We start from the raw sequence: 23,223 nt of genomic DNA, 5'->3' as shown, positions 1-23,223 counted from the left end.
AAAGTTTGAAAATTCTTTACAGATATAATCTCATTTATTCTCACTTCAACCAGGGGAGACAACTGCTATCACAATTTTACGATAAGGAAATTGAAATAGACCAGGATCACACAGCTAGTAAGTGGTGGAGGTCAGATTTGAACTTGGCATTTCCTGACTCCATTCCAGTGTGCTAGCCCCTGCACCAACTAGCTGCTATATAGTATAACAGTTCCAGAATGATTCCAAAATGGCAGCACAGGCAAACAGGAAAGAGAGGACCCACAGCCCCTTTACCTGCCCGAAGAAGAATAACTTGGTCTTCCAAGGTGAGGTCAGAGAAGTGTGGGATGCGTTTGGCCCATTCAACAAGAGTAAAGAGCTGCTTATCAGCAGCATGGCATATGTTGGTGACCGGATCATTTGTCTAAAGGAAGAACAAATAGGGAAATGTAAACATAAAAAATGGAACTGGCAAATTCCACACTTGGGGCATAGATCAAGTGGTCACCCAGGACCCTCATCCATGGCCACTTACCGAGTTCTCCATGCTTGTGTCTCCATAGGATTCAGTCTTTGGTTCAACAGCTAGTTCTGCTTCTAGGATCCTCTCTACGGGCATGTCTTCATGGCCACTGCTGGTGGACTCCACTTCATTCTCAGCCCTCTCCCGGCTTCTCTGTCTCTCCTCCTGCACAGCTGGAATGGAGCAGGGCACACAGGTGTTACCTGCTCCCCTTCCCCACAAACAGGCACATGCATGCTACTCTTATTTTAAGGAAAAATGAGTCATCTGCATTTTCATTGCTCTGATCAGAGAGGCCTGAGATTCTGGGAGTCCTCCTCAACCCTTTCCAGAATCTTAGAATGTTTTTTTTTACTCTCAGCTGAAAAGAGGAAATTATACTCTTCCAAGAAAAGTGTGAACTTGGACTTCAGAATACACTTAGTTATTTCAAAAGATCTGTGATTTCCCTGGCCTGGGTACTGCTTCCACTAATCACAACCACTTTCCAGCACTGATTTCTGTCCCTACTACCTCTAAAAATAAGGAACTGGCATCTGTTTCCAGCTCGCCTGATGGATGGAAGAGATCCCTGATGTTGGTACCATAGTGAAGGCTGGTCTTCTCAATGAAGAGGAATAGAAGGTCCTATTCGATTCTTCCTTTATTTCCTAGTGACCAGATCTAGGATTCATTTAAGGAGGAATGTCACCATCATTATCATCTTGTTATATAACCCTTTTTTAAAGGTAGTTAGGTGAACAAGTAGACAGAGCACTGTCTAGAGTCAGGAAGACCCAAAGTCAATTCTGATCTCAGACATTTACAAGCTATCTGACCTTGGACAAGTCATTTAACCTCTGCCTGACTCAGTTTCCTCAATTGTAAAATGGGGATAATAATAGGGAGGGAAGGGAATCAGGCACTGTGCTAAAAGAGTTAATTGAACCTACCTCCCAAGGTTGTTGAGAGAATAAAATTAGATAATGTTTATAACATGCTTAGCACATTACTTGGCACTTGGCAGGCAACTAACAAGTGCTTATTTCTGTCCTTAAAGTTTACAAAAATCTTTACACATGCTTTTTCATTCATCCCAACAATCCTAGGAGGTAAATATCATTATCCCCATTTTACAGATAAAACTGAGGCCAAGAGAGGTTAAGTGACTGACTGGGGTCACAAAGCTAGTAAAGTGTCTGAAGCAGGATTGGAACTCAGGTGTCCTGGACTCTAAGAACTAACACTTTGTCCACTGGGACCCCTGGCTAGTGTTAGAACAAATTTGTCAAGGTCTGAAGAGCTGACTTTGACCCCTGGCATTTTCCCAATCCTACTGGGAAAGTAGACAGTGCCTCTGAAATATCCTTACTAGACAATTTACATGAGTTGCAGACCACGGGAGGTGCATCTCCAGATGGACTTCATGTAGCTAGGTGGGACCAAGGGCATTGCTGGATGTGCAGTGGAAACCTTTCCAGTTTAGTAGAACCAGGTAAGGCTTGGGCTCCACGGACATAACTTTAAGGACCCCAGAGTCACCTCCATGTCATGATAAGCATTAAGGTCAACTTTAAGGGAAGATGTTCTTCAAGGCTTATAAATAAAATTCAACATCCTACAAACTTTCAAGTCCCGGCAAGATGGGATTGATTCACATTCCTTTGCAACTGATATCTAGGCAGCATAATGAATAAAGAGGAAAACAACCAACCAACCAAAGAACCTGATTTCAAATCCTACCTCAGGCAGTTTGCAACCTGTGTGACCCATGGCAAGTTACTTAACCTTGCTCAGCCTCAATTACCTTATTTGTAACATGAGGATAATAATAACTGTGAGGATCCAATGCAGAAATATATCTTTAATGCTTTACACATTTTCAATGTTATGCCAACATTGCTATTGGGTTGTTTCAATTGTGTCTGATTCTTTGTGACCCCATTTTTTGGGGTGGGGGTTCTTGGCAAAGATGATGGAGTGGTTTACCATTTCCTTCTCCAATGGTAATAGTAGCTATTACTTAAATTTTCAATAGGGTTTTCAGTTTAAAAACTTAGGTCAAAAGATAGCAGAGTGCTCCCCACCACAATCCTCACATGGCATCCCAGGATATGTTTTTATTCATCTTTGCCTTGTTAGTTAACCAAAATAACAATAAAACATATTGCACTTGAGAGTTATAAGGTTTTAAGGACAATCATTGCTTTCAAGGAACTTAAGACCTCAATTTCTAATGCCTTCTCTCCTTTCAGAATTTATTTGTTCCCAAAATCCATCCTCCTCCTCTGTTTCAGTTGCCTACACCTGTGAATCTGTAACTGTTAAAGGCAAGTTAATCTTTTCTAATATTTTTTGATTGCAGGCTACGCATCATCCCTGGCATTTGGAACCTGTTATGTTCAGCCTAGGGTTTCAGCATGAACCTAATTTCCCCTGATCTAGCATGTTGGAGGCATGTCTTGGTAGGCAACTGCCAATCTCCAGTGAAAGGAAGGGAAATGTCATCTTCCTCAAAGACATTTCAGACTATCCTAGAAGGATGAGAAAAATTGCTAAAGATCCGTACCTTAGAACTTAGTAATTTTATTCTCTGATTCCCCCTAAACCTAACATCTTAGATGTCTCCAGCAGGGGAGAAAAGGAGGACCCAGTAGATCACTCAAGTTCTCTTCAAAAGAAGACCAACCTTCCGTGAGGTACTGGCATCAACAAAAAAGCTGGGAACAGGTGCCAATTTCTTAATCCTAAAGGTGACATAGAGAAAAGTCAGTGTTGGAACCACCCTCTTCCCAAAGCTGCTGGCAGACTGACGATTCAGTTACTACTCCAAAAACCACTTTTCTTTATAGTCTCTTGCCAAAGTATGGTTTTTCTCAAACTACAAAAATGACTGTATAGAAAGCCTAGAAAGGGAAAAATAATCTTGTGTGGGGATGAGAAAACTCCAAGTCCACTCCTGACTTCATTTCATCATATTCTTTTCAACAGAGCCAATATTCCATTCCTGTGAGGGGTTGGAAATCAGAGCTCTGGAAGTTTTTGGGGAGCAATAACCTAAATGGCCACAAGATGAGGCTATTTCTCCAAGAAAGTGTTTCTATTTGCTTTTGTTTCTATGCATTTCTTTCTGTGTGGAGGGTTTTCATTTTATGTATATGTCTCTCTGTGTGTCTCTAGGTGCACATGCCTCTCTATCTTAACCAAACCATATTCCTTGGTCTCTGTATTATTTCTTCTTTCTCTTTTCTTACCCACTTACTAGTGCTCCTTGCAATGACTGTGCATAGAAGATAAGCACTCATGTTGCAAAATATTGAAAGTTTGTGGTTTCAAGAAAAAAAAGGAGAGGAGGGGAGAGGAGGGGAGAGGAGGAGAGAGGAGGGAAGGAGAAAGGAAGACTGTGGGCCAGGTATGTGTGATCAATTTGAGCAAATCTCTGCCCACTTCTCCCTCCCTTCCCACCTAACCCCTGTAAGGATATTGTGCACCTTGGTAAAAGGGTAATTCAAAATTGGTTTATTTACAACAATAGTTAGCTGGCAGAATCTGCCCCTTTGTGCTGACATATAAAGAAGAGCCAAAGGTAATTCTTGGCCCTTTTTGGACTCCTCTTCTTCCCTGTTCCAGGGAAGACCAGAGGACCAAAGAACAACTCTGTGCATGCTCAATCTTCTCCCCCAGGACCTGGGAATGACTGTCTTGTGAGAGAAATACATAGGACTTACATGTGCTTGTCTACAACTCTTCAGCATGTCAGAAAATGGGAACCTGAGAATGGGCTTTACCAGATCAAGCAACATTTACAGAAGTTTCTTTTTGTCATTGCTATTATTAACTTAATTACCAACAAATAGAAATATTTCAACACATAAAGAATTAAAAGGGTATATTAAATTTAACAAAGTAGTATTAAACTTGTCCAATTTGCTCCCTTTTGAAATTCTTTTGATTTCTTCTGTGCATTAAAAAAAATGTTTCATTAATGCTCCCATCTCCATTTGTGACTCACTCTTTACTAGCTCCAATGAATATTTCAGCATGTATCCATCCTTCGTATGTAGAGGAACCATAATTTTATGCCTTCTTCAGCTGTTGTTCTTGCAGGCAGGAAACTATGCCCAGAAAAGTTAAATGATGAGCTACTACCCACTTTTGAGAAATTATTACTTGTGGATTTTTTTGCCTCTTGAATTGGAGGACTAATTGAGTCTAATTCTGGTTGTTCAACTTAAAAACTATGTTGGGGAGCAGACCTAGAGAAGACTAACCTAAATAATGGAAGAGAAGGGAAATGAATCCTATGACGACATGTCTAGGGAGTTGGGAGTTTTATCCTGGAAAAGCTAACAAAAGCATCTCCTCTTTCCTTTGTCTTATCTGTGGGTTTTCTTGCACTAGAATCTTAAAGAATTTTTTATTCTTTCTATATTTATTCTTAACAGCAAATAAAATAGCAGTAAACACAATTAATATGTCACTTTAAGGTTTATAAAGATATATATGTATATATATAATCATACATACATATGTGTGTATATACTGTTTAGTCATGTCAGTCATATCCAATTCTTTGCGACCCCATCTCAGGGGCCATTTCCTTCTCCAGCTCACCTTACAGATGAGAAACTGAGGCAAACAGGGTTAAATGACTTGCCCACAGTCACACAGCCTGAGGTCATATTTGAACTTAAGTTTTCCTGACATCAAGCCCAACACTCTTATCTACTGTGCCACTTAGCTAACCCTAGTGTATATGTGTACATGCATGCAACATGTGTGTATACATACACATATGTGTGTGTATATGTATTGTGTGTATCACTATTCAGATCCTGATTCTGACACATACTAGCTCTTTGACCATGGACTATGGACCACTGAACCCTTCCTATCCTCAATATCCTTGTCTTTAAAATGGCGATAATTCCAACACCTACCTCGGAGGGTTGTTGGGAAGATCAAATGAGATTTTACATATATGTATGTGTGTGTATATATTTATATTTATTACATATATATATATATGTTCAGTGGGTCATGGGCCATGGTCACAGGATTTGAATCTAATTCTTTATGTCAGATCCACAAACTTTTGTAATCCACCTACTGTGCGCCAGGAACTGGTTCTCCCAGCACACTAGGAGCAGAGTTCTGTGCTAGCGATTGAGAGAGATATAATATTGAATATTTTACAATATTGAATAGTTTATGATCCTTTTCCTCATGGAATGACAGTCTTTCTTGTTCACATTTACAAACTGGACTACCCCTTACAAGAAAAGCAAAGGCTGAACCGCGAAGAGAGAAGATTTCTTGCCCTGCTACATTCACATTTATTGCATTCCCCACATGAATATCTGAATTACTCTCTATTCACTTTGTCCATAAGAGTTCAATAGAGAATTGTGTTCTTTGTCTTTCAAAGAAGTGGGGGCTCTTTCCTGTGTTTTTTTTGCCCTTCTGATTTCCCATAAGTTAGCTATACATGATACTTCGTTTTTACTGCCCAGTGATAGTGGTTGGGCCTCTCAGCATTCAATAATTCATTTAAACCAAGTGGACCACAAATCAAATGTCCATTTTCCCAGTCATCCACACTTGAAACCATGGAGTCAGCTCAGACATTTCCCTTTCTCTTACCCCAGGCATCCTATCAGCTGCCAAGTGCTCTCCATTCTACTTCCACTATACTTCTCTCTTTGTCCCCCAATCACCACTCATATCTGTCCCTTTCTCTGCATTCATACAAACACCCGTTTAATTCATGCTCTGATCAGCTCTTGCCTGGACTACTTCAATTGCTTTATGACTGGTCTTCCTGCCTCTAGTCTCTCCCTATGCCAATTCTTCTTCCAGAAACCTGTCAAAGTGATTTTCCTTAAGTGAAGACCTGACCATGTCACTCCTCTACTCAATAAATGTCAGTAGTTCCTTATTACCATTGGTATAAAATATAAATTTCTCTACCTGTCTAGGCCCTCCACTTTCTGATTCCTGTACCTTTCCAGCATTGTTTCACATTACTCACCTTAATGGAATTTATATTTCATCTGTCCTGTGACCTTGGAATTCCATCTCCCATCTACTTGGTACCTCCCTTGCCTGGAATGCGTGTTCTTCTCAACTCCGCTTTATCTTCCTTACCTTCCTTATCTTTAGCAGATTCAACACAGTGTTTTTTCCTCAATGAAGCTTTAGCTATTCTCACAACTGTTATCATCCTCTCTGTCCTCATACTACTTTGTATCTACTGAACAGTGTAGACATTGAATCCACCTACCCCATGATCAATAGAATGTAAGCACCCAGAGGGCAAGAACAATTTTAGTTTTGTCTTTATGCTTTACACATTATAAGACTTTTCTTATTATTTTCTTTCTTCTTCCTTCTCCCTGTGTTTACTGGTCATACTTTGGGATATTGCTTAATTCCACTGGTTGATTTCAGTAGGGTTGACGACCTTGGTCTATACTCATATGTGCTGAATGGTAGAAAAGTATAAGCTCTGTTTCTCAGTAAGATGATCTGTCCTTACCTTCCCTCTTCATACCCATGACAAGGCACTTCTGATAGCGGCAGTATTGGCAGCGGTTCCGTTGGCGCTTATCAATGAGGCAATCTTTGTTATCTCGGCATGTGTAGATGAGGTCTTTCCTTATGGTCCTCTTGAAGAATCCTTTACAGCCTTCACAGCTGTATACCCCATAGTGCTTCCCTGATCCAAAAAGGAGAAAGTTTAGTGATTAACTTGAACTTTGCATTCAAAAATGTCTCCCTTAGGTTTCTTCTAGTGTGGCTGGAGAATTGGCCTGGATGTGATTAATCAATCCATATTTATTAACATCCTACTATATGCTAGGCATTGTGCTAAGAGTTGAATCAGGAACCAAGAAATGAATAGTGATTGATAAAGAAAGTTAGAAGTAGGGTTGACCTCAAAAAACAAAGTAATCAATGCAGGGCCAAAGTTTGTGATGATCCTTGTTTGTGTAAATCACAGGAAAGGATAATAAGTAGATCTGTTCATCAGAATTCTGTGTATATTTTTTAATCATCCAAATTAATCACATTTTAAGTAAAATATTCCCTTTTATTACATATGGAAATGGAAGTGTTCAAATATATGCTTATTTTGTATTTCACAGAAACTAGAGGACCTAATTTTGGCCAATCCTATCCTTTCAAACTAACAAATGATTATGTTTAAAAGTTCAAAGAGAGCCTCAGTTCATGAATCTGCTGTTTTCACTCTCATATTCGGGGATACCATAATTCTTTCCTGTTGGCAACAAGACTAGTGTTGGATATTTGAAACCATAGCACTATATTCAATCTGTAGATATGACATATGTGTCTGAGGGATACTGTTTTGCTTGATCTGGATAATCCTCCTATCATATGGTTAGTCCTATAATAAGCTTATATTCAGTGACCCTCACCAAATATATAATATAGTCAATTCCTAATTATTTATGGGAGTGGGTGGGCATCAGCAAGTATTCCATGAGTTATCATGTGACAAAGGTCATGATATGGATACACAAAACAGAAGATAACCCATACGGCACTTGTGTTTGGCTCTGAATAATGTTCTCTATGGCTTAGTTTACTACATATCCATTTATCTAATCTTGGATTTTTTGACTGTGATTAAAATAAGCTTATGGCCCCTCAGCACACACTTGCTGACAAACCAGTGTTAGTGACCTAGTATCATGGTGGGTGATAAGAGTAAGCTATCTTAAGCACAAATATTAGCAAGAGACATCTGCCAAGACGATGAGCCACGTGCAATTAGCTCTAAGTTGACTATATTCATGTTCTGGAATAGTAAACAAGTAGTTTTATCTTCTTGGGAAGAATCTTGTGAATTCTAAGAATGCAGAATTTGATGTTTATTTGCCTCAGCACTATTTCTCTTAAAGAGACATGGGCATTCGTAAGTACCTACATGGGCGCGACTAAATTAACTCCCCAGAGTTTCCATTAAAGTAATATAGAATGTCCTCAGTCTGCCATTCTAAGTCCATGACTGTGAAAAATTCCAACCCAGTGACAGGGTCTGTATGCTTTTGGTAGGAATGTTTTGATAGCAAGAACATGTTAGCTAAGGGAAGACAGGTTCATTGGGTCCCCTGAAGCCACTCCCCAAAAGACATTTCACAAGTGCTTCAGTCAGAGAAGGGAGCTCTCAGAAGGGGTGTGAGAAAGTTAGGAAAATGTTCTATCTCAGAGTTAGAGAACTCTTTGAAGCCCAACATCACTACCCCATATGCTTAACCCCCCCTCCCCCACTGTGTAAAACTGAAGTCTAAAAAAGAATAATTTATGCAATGGGGAATAGGAATACAGAATATAGGACAGGTAAGAATGCTTATTTCACCCCTGAATTCACCCCTGAAAACCCTAGGTTGGGTCCTTTACAGATCAAGCAAGGTTTCTGGTATCTATTACAAGAGCAACTTATAGCACAACACTTGCTCCCAAAAATTACCATGTAAATTTCATGATTTTAAATGGAATAATATTGTAAACAAACTAGGAAAACTTATTATTTAAAGGGAAGTTGTGACCAATCATTCTGTAATATATATGTACATATGTATATGTATGTATGTATATATATGCATCTGTGTATACACACACATTACATATGTGTATTGAGTATATATGTGTGTGTGTGTGTGTATACATATATATATATATATAGATAGATATAGATAAATCAATAAACATCTCCACAGAGTCCAGCTCCAATGCCACAGCTTGGCATGACAGTGATCTCAAGAGCTAGCAGACTTGTACCACAATGGAAAAACTTGGAGAACAGTCTGGACAAGAGACCAAGTCTGCTTCCTGGGCATCAGCCTAGATAAGCACAGGGAGACTCATGAAGAGCTTGGCATTTGGTGATGAATTCTTAGTCTGTGACAACCTTAGAAATAAAGAACAATATAGCATGGCCCTTGATCTGTTGTACCCACCTCTGATTTTGCAGTAGTGGTGTAGACAGGTAGGAAATACAGCAATGTGTGCCAAGAATCACACAGTTTCATCCATCAAGTATAACTTAACCATCAGTACTCTGGATGAAAGATCTGTCCAATAACCAATGAATTATTGGACCGTACTGTTAGATGAGAGGACCCCCATGTGATGGACTTATGGTAGGAAATGGACAATTGTCACCCAGAATGGGAGGCATAGGTGTAGTCTGTCATTGGAGGAGATGTCCAGCTCAAAAAGATCACAATTCTACCTGAGGATGGTATTTTCAGTAAACATCACTACTTCGTTTATTTATTTGTGGAGTTGGTTTTTTTTAAGTTTATCAAATCAATCTTTTATTTCAGAATCATCCTAAAGACAATGAAGAAGTAAATGATGAATGCAAATAAACTGAGACAATCTGTAGCACTGTAATAGGTGAATGCAAGTCATTGAATGGCACACAGGATGTGTTTTGCTAGAAATGGGGTAAGGGTTCTAAATAAGGAGGCAGCTAGTTATAGGGGATAGAGTGCTGAACAGGAGTCAGGAAGACATGAATTCAAATCCTGCATAAATGCTTACTATTCAAGTAACTTAATTTCATTCTGAGTCAGGTTCCTTATTTGTCAGATGGTTGTTGTTGGGTCATGTTAGTCATGTCCAATTCTTTTTCACCCTATTTGGGATTTTCTTGGCAAAGATACTAGAATGGTTTGCCATTTCCTTCTCCAGTTCATTTTATGGATAAGGAAACTGAGGTAAACAGGGTTCAGTGACTTGCCCAAGGTCACACAGTTAGTAAATGTCTAAGGCATAGTCGAGGATTGGTATTGGGAAAGTGGAAGGAGAGGGTAAGGAGGAATTCTTGGAGGGGTAAGATGGGGAATGGGAGGGTGGGGGAGAAAATATGATAAAAAGAGAAGCTGAGAAAGAAAATAGTGAGTAAAAATAAGATGAAAGGAAATTCACAAATAGCAATCATAACCTGAATGTGAATTGGATGTGTATAGCAGCTCTCTTTGTGGTGGCAAAGAACTGAAAACTGCAGGGATCCACATCGATTAGGGAATGGCTGAAAAAGTTATGGTGTACGGTTGTGATGGAATATTACTATGCTATAAGAAATGGTGAGCTCAATGAGCTTAGAAAGACATGGAAAGACTTGCATGAAATGGTGAAGAGCCAAGTAAGCAGAACCAAGAGAACATTGGATACAGTAATAACAATATTGTTTTAAGAACAACTTTGAGTGACTAAGTCATTTTGACTATTACAAATGCACAAATTAAAAATAAAGGACATATGAAGAAAGATGCTATCAGCATCCAGAGAAAGAATGGATAAATAAAGCATGTGTAGAATAATTATACATTTATAATACTTTCTTGCATCTAATGGTAGCCATCTCTAGAGCAGGATGGAAGAAGAGGCAAGAAAAAAGGGGGAAAAGAAATTTGCATTTATTTGTAAGTATATATTTCCAATTGTAGGGTTTTGTTAAAGAAAGTCATACCACGGGGGGCAGAGCCAAGATGGTGGAGTAGAAAGACACACATACTCAGGGTCTCCCCACACAGTCCATAAAATACCTGTAGAGAGGCACTCTCAATAAATTTTGGAGAAGCAGAAGTGGAGAACAACAGAGTGGAGGAGATTTCCAGCCCAGGGTGACCTGAAAGGCCCATGGGAAACGTCAGTTGCACTGGACGTGGAGCGGAGCGCAGAGCCCAGCCCAGCCTTGGCCAGCTGCATGGGGCAACTCTGGGAGGAGGACACCTTGGGGGCAGAATCTCCAGTCACAGTAGCAGCGAATCCCCAGTCCCAGCAGCAGCAGGTCCACAGATCCCTCAACCCACAGGTGCCAAAGGTCAGTGACAGGGTTTTTTCAGGGGGCCAGGAAGGAATAAGGGCCTTCCCATAGCTCCGGCCTCAGGCAGCAGCCCGCAGAGGCCATATCGGGCAGGTGGTAGCAGTTCTCATGGCAGCCCCTACAGCAGCCCACATTCATCGTTGGATTGTAAAAACTCCTGGGGGCACTGAGGAGCTGAATATTACCTTGGCCCTGTATAGAGGCCCTGAGGGAGCTGGTCTTTGTCTCACACTGAATGGCAGCCCTGCCCATCCAGCTTATCTGAAAATCAGCCCCCAGAGCTGACTTGGCAGAACTGGAGTCCAGGTGGCTGTGGAAAGGAAATTGCTAAGATTCTGGACACAAAAATCTCTCCCGGCTTCCAGATGAGTGTACACGCTTGATTGTGCCACCTTGGAGGAACTGAGATCTTGCGGATTCCCAGAGTATACTTTACTCTTGACGAAGGACCTAAAAGTCAAGTAATTAGTTGGGAAAATGTCTGAAAAAAGGGAAAAAATAAGACTATAGAAGGTTACTTTCTTGGTGAACAGATATCTTCTCCCATCCTTTCAGATGAGGAAGAACAATGCTTACCATCAGGGAAAGACATAAAAGTCAAGGCTTCTGTATCTCAGATATCCAAAACAAATATTCAGTGGTCTCAGGCCATTGAAGAGCTCAAAAACAATTTTGAAAATCAAGTAAAAGAGGTGGAGGAAAAACTGGGAAGACAAATGAGAGAGATGCAAGAAAAGCATGAAAAGCGGGTCAACACCTTGCTAAAGGAGACCCAAAAATATATTGAAGAAAATAACACCTTGAAAAATAGGCTAACACAATTGGCAAAAGAGGTTCAAAAAGGCAATGAGGAGAAGAATGCTTTCAAAAGCAGAATTAGCCAAATGGAAAAGGAGGTTCAAAAGCTCACTGAAGAAAATAGTTCTTTCAAAATTAGAATGGAACAGATGGAAGCTAATGACTTTATGAGAAACCAAGAAATCACAAAACAAAACCAAAAGAATGAAAACAATGGAAGAGAGTGTGAAATATCTCATTGGAAAAACAACTGACCTGGAAAATAGATCCAGGAGAGACAATTTAAAAATTATGAGACTACCTGAAAGCCTTGATCAAAAAAAGAGCCTAGACATCACCTTTCATGAAATTATCAAGGAACACTGCCCTGATATTCTAGAACCAGGGGGCAAAATAAATATTGAAAGAATCCACTGATCACATTCTGAAAGAGATCCAAAAAGAGAAACTCCTAGGAACATTGTGGCCAAATTCCTGAGTTCCCAGGTCAAGGAGAAAATTATACAAGCAGCTAGAAAGAAACAATTCAAGTATTGTGGAAATACAATCAGGATAACACAAGATCTAACAGCCTCTACATTAAGGGATCGAAGGGTGTGGAATATTATATTTCAGAAGTCAAAGGAACTAGGACTAAAACCAAGAATCACTTACCCAGCAAAACTGAGTATAATACTTCAGGGGAAAAATTGGTCTTTCAATGAAATAGAGGACTTTCAAGTATTCTTGATGAAAAGACCAGAGTTGAAAAGAAAATCTGACTTTCAAACACAAGAATCAAGAGAAGCATGAAAAGGTAAATGGCAAAGAGAAATTATAAGGGACTTACTAAAGTTGAACTACTTACATTCCTACATGGAAAGACAATATTTTTAACTCTTGAAAACTCTTTTCAGTATCTAGGTAGTGGGTGGGATTACACACACACACACACACACACACACACACACACACACACACACACACACATAGAGAGAGAGTGACAGAGAGCACAGGGTGAATAGAATAAGATGGGATCATATCTCAAAAAAATGAAATTAAGCGATGAGAGAGAAATATATTGGGAGGGGAGAGGGAGAAATGGAATTGGGCAAATTATCTCTCATAAAAGAGGCAAGTAAATGACTTTTCAGTGGAGGGACAAAGTGGGGAGGTGAGAGAAAAAACATGAAGCTTACTCTCATCACATTTGACTAAAGGAAGGAATAAAATGCACCCTCATTTTGGTATGAAAACTTGTCTTACAATACAGGAAAGTGGAGGAGAAGGGGATAAGTGGGAGAGGGGATGATGAAAGGGAGGGCAATGGGCGGAGGGAGCAATTAGAAGTCAATACTCTTGGGCAGAGATAGGATCAAAAGAAAGAAAAGAAGAAATGGGGGGTAGAACAAGATGGAGGGAAATATAATAGTCTTACATAACATGACTATTATGGAAGTCATTTGCAAAACTTCACAGATATGGCCTATACTGAATTGCTTGCCTTCTCAAAGGGGATGGGTGGGAAGGGAGGGATGAAGAGAAATTGGAACTCAAAGTTTTAGGAACAACTGTTGAGTATTGTTCTTGCAACTAGGAAATAAGAAATGCAGGTAATGGGGTATAGAAAGTTATCTTGCCCTACAGGACAAAAGAGAAGAGGGGGATAAGGGAAGGGAGGGATGTTAGAAGGGAGGGCAGATTGGTGATAGGTGTAATTAGAATGCTTGGCATTTTGGGGTGGGCGGAGGGGAGAAAAAGGGAGAAAATTTGGAACCCAAAATTTTGTGGAAATGAATGTTGAAAACTTAAATAAATCAATTTAAAAAGAAAAAACCTACTGACCACCTTGTAATTATAGGGAAATGTGTGCCTCACTTCCATTCTTCACTAAGCTCCACCTGTATCTGTTATAGTTCAGCCTTTGGGTCTTAATTGCTAGGAGAAAGCATGTATATATTATAAACCAAGTGCCAAATGAGGTCATATCTGCTACTGGCTTGTTATTTTCAACACTAATCAACTCAGATGGTCAAACCCAAAGCAAACCATAAGATCATAGATTTTGTGCTAGAAAGAACCTAAGGAGTCACCAACCACAGAAGCTAAGACTACAGAAGGGTTCAATGAATTGCCCAAGTTCTCATAGGTAGTAAGTGGTAGAAGCAGGATTGGTATCCAGCTGTTCTGACCACTTATTCCACCATACCATTTTGACACCTAATTTCATTTCAGATAGGGCACTCCCTTTCCCTTTCATCTCAACCTTAGCACACTGACTTGGGGAAACAAAAGTCTTAGAGGGACCATTTCTATTTCTCTAGGTTCCAGAAGTTGTAAGCATCCCACACCTCAACTAGATCAGGCCCATCCCAAATTCTAATTAATTTTCCTAATGTATTCACAGATCTCTTCTATGAACTAGTCTGCATCTGTAGCCAGCCATTATGAGCTGCATTGGTTTTACAGAATCTGAAATAATGATTTATTGGTAGGGAAATGGAAACTGGGGAGAGTTTTGGATGGTCAATTTGGTCAGTAACAAAAGCCCTAATTGGGTCAGGTCTAGCTACACATTAGAGTCTGGCTATTGCACACACACATGCTATGTACATACATACATACATATGTACATATGTATGTATGCATATAGATATATACATCAAAATTTCCTAGAGAGTATAGAAATTCTCTGGGGGTTTCAGTTTCATTCTAGTCATAGATTTAGAGAATTTACAGAATAAGATCAATATAATAAAAAATCTTATGGATTAGGTACAGTTGTCAAGCCAACAATGACAAAGTAGGAACTCTTGATTTGAGCTACTTCCTCCTCTTTAAGTGTTTCATTTTGTACTTTGAGGTAGCATTCGATATCCTTTAGCAGTGTAGTGAACCTGCCAAAAGACCAGAAAATGGGTTGACCTCCACTAAGCTAGCCAAGTAATATTCAAGAGGTTAGGATTTTAAGTACAATTTCCAGAGGTAACAGATCTGTTGACTCCCTCCCATGTTTATTATCCAAAGTACTATTTTCCCAAGCTCTAGGATTTCTAACTGGCATCTAAAGTATTTTGACTTGTAAATTTCTTTAGAAAAGATAATTAAAAATAAGAAGGATCCATTCATTTCTTAATGGTCAGTGGAGTTACTACTTCCGAACCAAGGGAGTTATAAAAGCAACCAAAAGGTTAAAATTCAGTGGCATGAATTTTAATGTCTCGACTCACAAGCCAACATTTTCAAAAGGATCCTCTTGTCCATTTTAGTTAGCTGCGAAGTAACTGGGCCTCCAGTAGCACAGGGGGCCATGCCCACTGCTCCATTTTCTCAGATTTCTCCCATGAATCACCACAACTCAATGACACTTGGGAGAGCATTCAGGTCAAGGCTTATACCTGATGATCTGTCTCCACAGATGGCACAGATGTGTTTGGCAAGGGATCCCGGGCTAGCGGATGGATAGGTCATGGCTCCCATTCCTTGAATCCCTGGCAAGGGCTTGACGTCATCTGAGCTTCTGACATTGTTCACAACATTAAGCTGTGGGAGAAGAAAGGACAAAGCATAAGTCTATATTTTTCAGAGTCTGGATCTCTTAAGGACAAAATGTCAACATCCAAGGGAAAGCCATTTTTGGTTTAGGAAGTTGTTTTTGCCTGATGGATTTTTGAGGTTGCCTGTGTACATACAGTTTTAAGAAGAAAAGAAATTGATATCATGGAATTTAAAGCAACTACAGTTACAAAATCCAACTCCTCCCCAAATCTAACTCTCTTTCTAATTCATCATCATCATCGTGAACAGTAATACTAAAAAAACAACAATGAAAACAACATGTATTTATTGAGAGCTTACTATCAGAGAAAATGAAATGACAGGCAGGCAGGCAGGCAGGCAGGCAGGAAGGAAGGAAGGAAGGAAGGAAGGAAGGAAGGAAGGAAGGAAGGAAGGAAGGAAGGAAAAAAGAAGGAAGGAAGGCAGAATCACCAGATCATAGATTACATGGAGAAGGTAGGATAAAAAAAAATTGGAAAGGTAGGGTGGGGCCAGGTTGCAAAGTCAAATGGGATTTTATATTTGATAGCTTTTCTATTGAGCCAGAAATCCTTCTTGGGTCTTTAGGCCTATAATGACTGCTCATAATGCATTGCACAGTTGAAGTATGACCTTACTGCTAAAGTCTAGAGCAGCACTTCTTAAACTATGGGTCACGACTCCATAGGAGGATGCTAAAAATTTGGCAATAGTGAAAGGTTTCTGAATGTGCAACAATCAAAAGTGAATTCAAAACCAACTATGGAATGAATCTGAGGTGTTTCTGGCAGCACTTGCCTGTGTTGCATCACACAACTTCACCATACGTAGCCTTGGTTCTGAACACCAAGCATGTGCACTTTGCACTGTGCGTGCCTTCAGGCCATACAACACTGTTGAAAAGCCAAAAGGGGTTACAAGTAGAAAAAGTTTAAGAAGCCCTGGTCTAGAGGAGCACTGTGGTAAGAAGAGAAGAGCACTTGACTTGCAGTAGGAAGTTCAAGTTCCAGTTTTAGTCCCAACCCTGCCACCTTGTTACTATATGACTTTAGGAGAATTATTTCTCCTTCAGAGCTCTGGTTATGTTAAATGAAAGAGTTGGATTAGACATCCTCTGAAATCCTCTCTATTATAATATTCAATGAATCTAAATGACAAACAAATAATCAAATCCAAATACAGAACAGTTTCAATGTATACAGTGTTTTAGCATTACATGTTCTTCTTATTTGATTTCCACAACTTTGCAAAGTTGTGATTTCCATTTTACAGATAAGGAAACAGAGCCTGAAAGTAGCTTTGTAAATTTGCTCAGTCATACAGCTGGTCAACGGCAAAGCTGGGACTAGCATTTGTTCAGGTTTCCCAATACCAAGCCTAATGCTCTTTCTACCACACCACACTGCCTCTCACACCTTAATAAAGCTGCCAGAACATAGTGTTACCATGGGGCAAATAAATAAATAAATAAATAACATCAAAATCATCAAGATCTCTTCTTAGGTCTTCTAAAAGTTTATGAGTGGTTTTCATTCAGTCATTTTGCCTCTGGGTTCCTTTTCTGTTCCTGATTCTCCAGTCTCTTCCATGTCCTCCTCAGTAGTCTTCTCACCCTGGAGATGCCTCTACCCCGGTAGCCTCTTCTCCTGATTGATGAGTTCCTGCTTGGAATCACCATTCAAGGCAGTCCTTCAAGGTCACCAGTGCTCAAGTCTCTCCTAGCTCTGTTTTCAGTCCTCCAGAATTTTGTACTTGTCTCTCCTCCTAGCTTTCCAGTTCCTTTTTCTATGTCATTTTCCCCCACAGAATCCTTGAGGATCCAGCTCTCTTTCTTTTTGCTTATATTTATATTCTCAGAATTTAGAACACAACCTGGCACATAAGTGCTTAATAAATGCTATTTATCTGTATGTCTGTCTATCTATCTTTTCAACAGGATAACTTTCCCCATATATGCCTATCTTTTCATAGAATTATAGGATCTTGTACTTAAAGTAGTTCAACTAGTATCTGAGAAAGAATTCTTGCTACAACCAAATCAAGTGGCCATCCAGCTTTTGCCTGGATATCTTTAGTGAAGGGAACTTGTTACCTCCCGAAACAACCGATCCCACTTCTAAAGCCTGAAGAAAGAGTTGAAACCAAATGTTGGGATTGGAAACTCAATTCCGTGTGGACGGTCTCGGGCGGGTAAAAGTGGGACTTCTAAATCTTAGAGTCTTACGAGGCCCTCCATGAACAGCAGGGATTCGAGAAGGTCAGACTGAGCTAGCTCGGCTAGCTCGGGTATTTCCGCCTCTCCCCGGGAGATACGTGATGGGTGGAGTCTCCCTGCCCTCGAGGTCGTCCCGGATCTGGGCACACTATTGTTATCTAACAGCACGGTATTTAGATGCAAACTGTGTGGCTGAAGGTTAAGTAGGATTGAGGAAGCCTGAAAGCTCTCTTAGCACGTGTGGAGCCAAGAGGACAGTAGGCTCTGCTCCTCTTCTCTTCTCTCTCCCCTCCCCCTCTCTCCCCGCTTGTACTTCTATTTCCAAGCCCTTAAGATCCTAGCCTCCTTAGGAAATCTCCCCCTCTTCCTCCTAAGGAAGACCCCCCTGCACTTGTAACTAGACCCTGAAATAAAGCTCAACCCTTGTTCGACTCTGGAACGTCCTTTCTCTCATATGTGCATCTGGTTTTGCCCAACCGAAGACCTCGGAGGTGAGGTAAGAAAGACTCGGGTAGCCCACACAGGCCTCTAGGCCTGGCAACCAAAAGGGTTCATAGGGGCCATTTAGTTTAGACCAACACCCTCATTTTACAAAAGATAAAATTGAAGCATGGGGCACTTAAGAGACTTGTCTAATGTTCTACATAGTAAGTGGTAGAGTTGAACTTGGACAGGAAGTCCTTTGACACTAGATCTAATTCTCTTTTCTCCTTGACCACATGGCCTCTCTTGTAAATAGCTCAAGATCTGGTGAAGGTCACTGGAATATTGATGATTGTTGTTGTTCTTTAGTCTTTTCAATCATGTCCAACTCTTCTTGACCCCATTTGGGGTTTTCATGTCAGAAATACTAGAGTTGTTTGCCGTTTCCTTCTGCAGCTCATTTTTATAGATAAAAAACTGACACAAACAGGGTTAAGTGACTTGCCCAGGGTCACACAGTTAGTAAATGTCTAAGACCAGATTTGAACTCAGGAAGATGAGTCTTCCTGATTTCAGGCCTGATACTTTATCCACTGTGCCATCTAACTGCCCTATTTTGTTGACAAATATGAGCTAGGAGACTCAAACATTGTCATTTAGGGAGTAGCACTAACCTAGTATACATTCTGCGTATATACCCATTGGCAGGTAACTTTGAAAATTGGAAGACGGTACAGAAAGACTTGGATTTAAATCTCTACCCTAATACATATAAGTTCTCTGGTTCCTCATTTATGAAACTTAACTTCTCTAAAACTATTTCCTAATCTGGAAAATGGGACTAATATTAAGTCCACTGCCAAACTCATAGAATGGTTGCAAAAAAAGTGTTTGATGAACCTTAAAGTACTATAGAAATATGAGCTATTATTGCCATCATAGAATTAACATGATAGCTACATGACCATTATGATCAGAGATTACATTCAGATAGCATTTAAGATGTGTAAAATATTTTTATATAGTATCTCATTTAATCATCTCAACAACTCTGTGAAAGGGCTGTTATTATTGATCAAATTTTGCTGTTCAGAAGACTAAGACTCAAAGAATTTGAGTGAGTTGCCCAGGGTCACACATCTAGTAAATGAATGAAACAGAATTTGAACCCAGACCTTCTTGACACCAAGTGGCAAACTATCTATTACATAAAGAAAGAGACACAGTCCTTGACTCCTGACAAATTTATAGTATTCCTAAGAGCCCTACTAGTTAGAACTAACAATTTTTGACACTCAAGATTGGCAACATGAAAAGTTATCTCGTCAGTTTCGTAATTCTTGATATGAAGGTAACACAAGAAATAATTCAAAGAAATTCATTTCAGTAAGAGGAAGAATTAGCCACTGTCCTCCCTTCTGTCACTCCCTCTCTCCCACTGTCTGTTGCTAGTAGAGGTTAGGCATTCTGTAAACATTTTTATTTAATTTTTATTCTGAACTCAACAAAAAATCCCATGCGTTAAATTTTTACATCTTCTAAATATCAGTCCCCTGAGGTAACTTCCCAGTTACCCTTCCTACTTATTATATTGCAAGCTGAACTTTTCACTCATTTCATGCATATTTCAAAGAGCTGAAAAGAATGCAACTCAAAGAATGTATGAATGCTCAAATGTTATAGAGTCAATAACAAAGAACTTAAATATCTTAAAAATATTTTATTTCAGAAACAAAAGTATAACTAAGTTCATATTGTAGAAACTGAGCACTTCATATCAAAAGTAATGAGGGTATCCAGTAACAGGTTCATTATAAGTATATAATTCCTACAAAAAATGAAAATTTACTCTGGTCATTGACCATGCTTCATATATAAATATTACTTTATTCAATTAGTGGTTTGGATTCTGCACACAATAGACAGTAACACAGAATTTGCATCAGTCAGAGTGTATGGGTGCTTAAGTTAATTTTTCTGCCCCCCTTTAAGGAAAGAACTCGAACTCAATGGTATATTTTTCTTTTTTTAAAAAAATCAAACTCCCTAATTGGAGTCATTGAAATTCTCCAACTGTTCAAAAAAAATCAAATATTTTCTTTCCTACTCAAGACCTTTGGGGCAGAAAAAAAATCAATAAAACGTAAGACATGACAGATCCAGAGACAGGTATCAGACAAGTCAGTTCCTTTCCTAGAAATCAGTTCTTTGTTCATTCAGTTCACTCAACAAATATTTATTAAGCCCCAGATCATGGAATTTAAAAAGTACCAAAGACACATGGAGCCAACCAATGAGTGGTTGGAGGAAAGAGAAAAGTATGACATAGTGGAAAGGAGTGGAAAAGATGGTGTTAGAATAAGGAGACCCATTTGAGTCTGAGTTCCAGCTTCCATATTTAATGACGTAGGGCTGTGGAGAAGACTCTTTGCCTTTTAGGGTCTCAGTTTCCCTCTCTACAAAAGGAAAAGGTTAGGCTTGATGATCTCTAAGGCCCTTTTAGATCTCAATCTATGATCCTGAGAGTGACATAGCTATGAATTTAGAACTTTTCAGCAAGATAATTGTTGATTGCAAGCATTAGGATTTGGTAGAAAGGTTTTAATGAATGATGTCTATAACCTGGAAAAACTAGCCTTAAAAATTCAGATGTCCCTAAATATTTTGATGTAACAAAGAAGATTAGGAGTAATTAGGGGGAAACCACAAAAGACCCCCAAATTTGACATTTAGCAGTCCCAGAAAATGAAATAATTGTCACAGTGCCCATCAGGACCAGTGTGATATTTGTCTCTACCAGAGATAATTGATAATTATTTATGTACCAAATGTAAATTAATTTCCCTGCTGGAGAAGATGAATGGGTTTATATCACCAGTATTAATCCAGAAAATCTTTGGGCGTTATGAAAGCCTAAGCAAGAGAGTAACAAACTCAAGGACACCATTGGTGTTTTCATAACTCTTGCCAACTAAAGACTTCAGAAAATGAAGGAGAAAATGAGAAATGGAAATCTGGTTAAGAAATGGGGAGTCTGGCAGGTAGCATTTGTTTTAGATATAAAAGGAGAGACAAACCAAAGTGATGTTGTGTTGGGAGTATACAGCTTGCCAATATAGATATAGAAAATGGATGACAAATTCTTGGAACAGATCATATAATTGGCAGTCAGGTTAAAGTTAGGTTAAAGAATTTGAGCCATACAGATATCTATTTACAGTTGGACTCCATTAAAGTAAAATCATCTAAGAAATCTGGTACTGGTAAAGGTTAACTTTCAGAAAGCAGAGAAGATGAAGTAAACTGCTATTTTATATAAAAAGGAGGAATGAGAATGAGAACAATTATTCTGGATAAAAAGGAAGAAATGATTGGAAAGTAAAACCCATGGGAACTTCAAAATAATGGGATCATGTCATCTTAGATTTCTAGATAAAGAGAGGAATGTGAAATACAGTTTGACACATAGTCTAGACTTCAGAAGAAGCTAAAAAGAATTCAGAGAAAAGACAAGTGTCATCTGTAAATTTAATAATAATACTATCTATTGTTTCATCCAATCACCAACAAAAAGTGTTAAACTTCACATGTCAACCTAACACATTCTAATAGAGGACTGCTCTACCCAAGGGGGCATGATGGGGCCAAGAAAAAGATATTAAAAGGGAAATAATCATATATAGGAGAACATTCTCTCAAGAACAAAATTCTGATATTACAATCACAAATAATTACAATGGAGAGGAAAATGAAAAGCTATTGTCTCCATAGAGAGCCAATGGATGAACTCAAGTTAAAAAGGGTATTTAATTAAACAAATATATATTAAGTGCTCACTATGCGAAGACACAGTTTCTATTGAATTGTTCAGGTCCTTCCTCTGAAGGGTTTTCTACTCCCCTATTGGGCCCCTCTTGCAGTATTTTCTACAAACAGTTTTCAATTTAAGCCAGGATGAAGACATTCTCCTGGTCTATGAACATCACATCTGGATCTGCCAATGACATGATAACTGACTCCCAATTACCTCTAGGATCTAATACATATGTGTGTATATATGTATATACAGATGTATGTATGTGTATATATGTATACACACATATGTATTATGTGTGTATGTATGTGTGTGTATATGTATATACTCCTTCATTTGGCATGTAAAACCTTGGTTTCAACCTCCCTTTCTGTCTTGCTATATATCATGACCCTTCATATACATTGTGGTCCAACCAAAGTGGCCTTCTTCCTGAAACATAATCTTTGATCTTCTTATCCTCATACATGGTGCTCCATCTTCTCCTCCCTATACATGGTACTCCATATCCTCTTTCCCATAGGGTAAATGGGGGACCAATAGAAACTGTTCTGAAAAATGATGAGTTCCCATTAAGCAAAGGTTTGGGTGGCTACTTGGTAGGGGTTTTCTAGAAAGGATTTACTTTCAGTTAGAAAACAATGGACAACAGAATGAGAATCCAACAAGATGAATTTTAATAAGGATAAATTTAAATTCTTAAAATTTGATTAAAAATCTAATGATACAAAATGACTAATACGGAAATGTTTCACAAGATTGCACATGTATAACCTATATCAGATTGTTTACCATTTCGGGGAGGGAATAGAGGAGGGAGAGGGGGATCACATTTAGAGCTCAAAACTTCAAAAATGTTAAAAAATGTTTTTTACAGATAATTGAGGGAAATATTATTTAAAATAATTTTAAAAATCAGATGATGGGGAAGCTAGGAGGACAATGAATAGAGAGCTAGACCTCAAGTCAGGAAGTCCTGAGTTCAGATCCTGCCTCAGACACTCAATAGCTGTGTGACCCTGAACAAGTCACTTAACCTCTGTCTGCCTCAGTTTCTTCATCTATATAAGAGGGTAATAATAGTATTTACCTCTTTGTAGTACTGTAGG

At 39.1% G+C, this 23,223-nt stretch overlaps 1 protein-coding gene across 1 annotated transcript in view; it reads right to left on the bottom strand.

Annotated features, from left to right (window-relative positions):
- RXRG (retinoid X receptor gamma) overlaps nucleotides 1–23,223 on the bottom strand; it is a 93,596-nt gene that overhangs the window by 20,343 nt on the left and 50,030 nt on the right. Inside the window, exons 3-6 of the mRNA XM_072648765.1 lie at nucleotides 15,524–15,668; nucleotides 7,023–7,202; nucleotides 518–678; nucleotides 277–406 (exon numbers count right to left, since the gene is read on the bottom strand). Of these exons, the coding sequence (XP_072504866.1) occupies nucleotides 277–406; nucleotides 518–678; nucleotides 7,023–7,202; nucleotides 15,524–15,668 (616 nt within the window). The remainder of the gene's footprint in view (nucleotides 1–276; nucleotides 407–517; nucleotides 679–7,022; nucleotides 7,203–15,523; nucleotides 15,669–23,223) is intronic.

The sequence above is a fragment of the Notamacropus eugenii genome, chromosome 2 (genome assembly GCF_028372415.1).
Source record: "Notamacropus eugenii isolate mMacEug1 chromosome 2, mMacEug1.pri_v2, whole genome shotgun sequence".
In the NCBI taxonomy this organism is placed as follows: domain Eukaryota; kingdom Metazoa; phylum Chordata; class Mammalia; order Diprotodontia; family Macropodidae; genus Notamacropus; species Notamacropus eugenii.
Note: the sequence above shows the minus strand (reverse complement) of the source record. Positions and strands in the feature narration are given on the sequence as shown.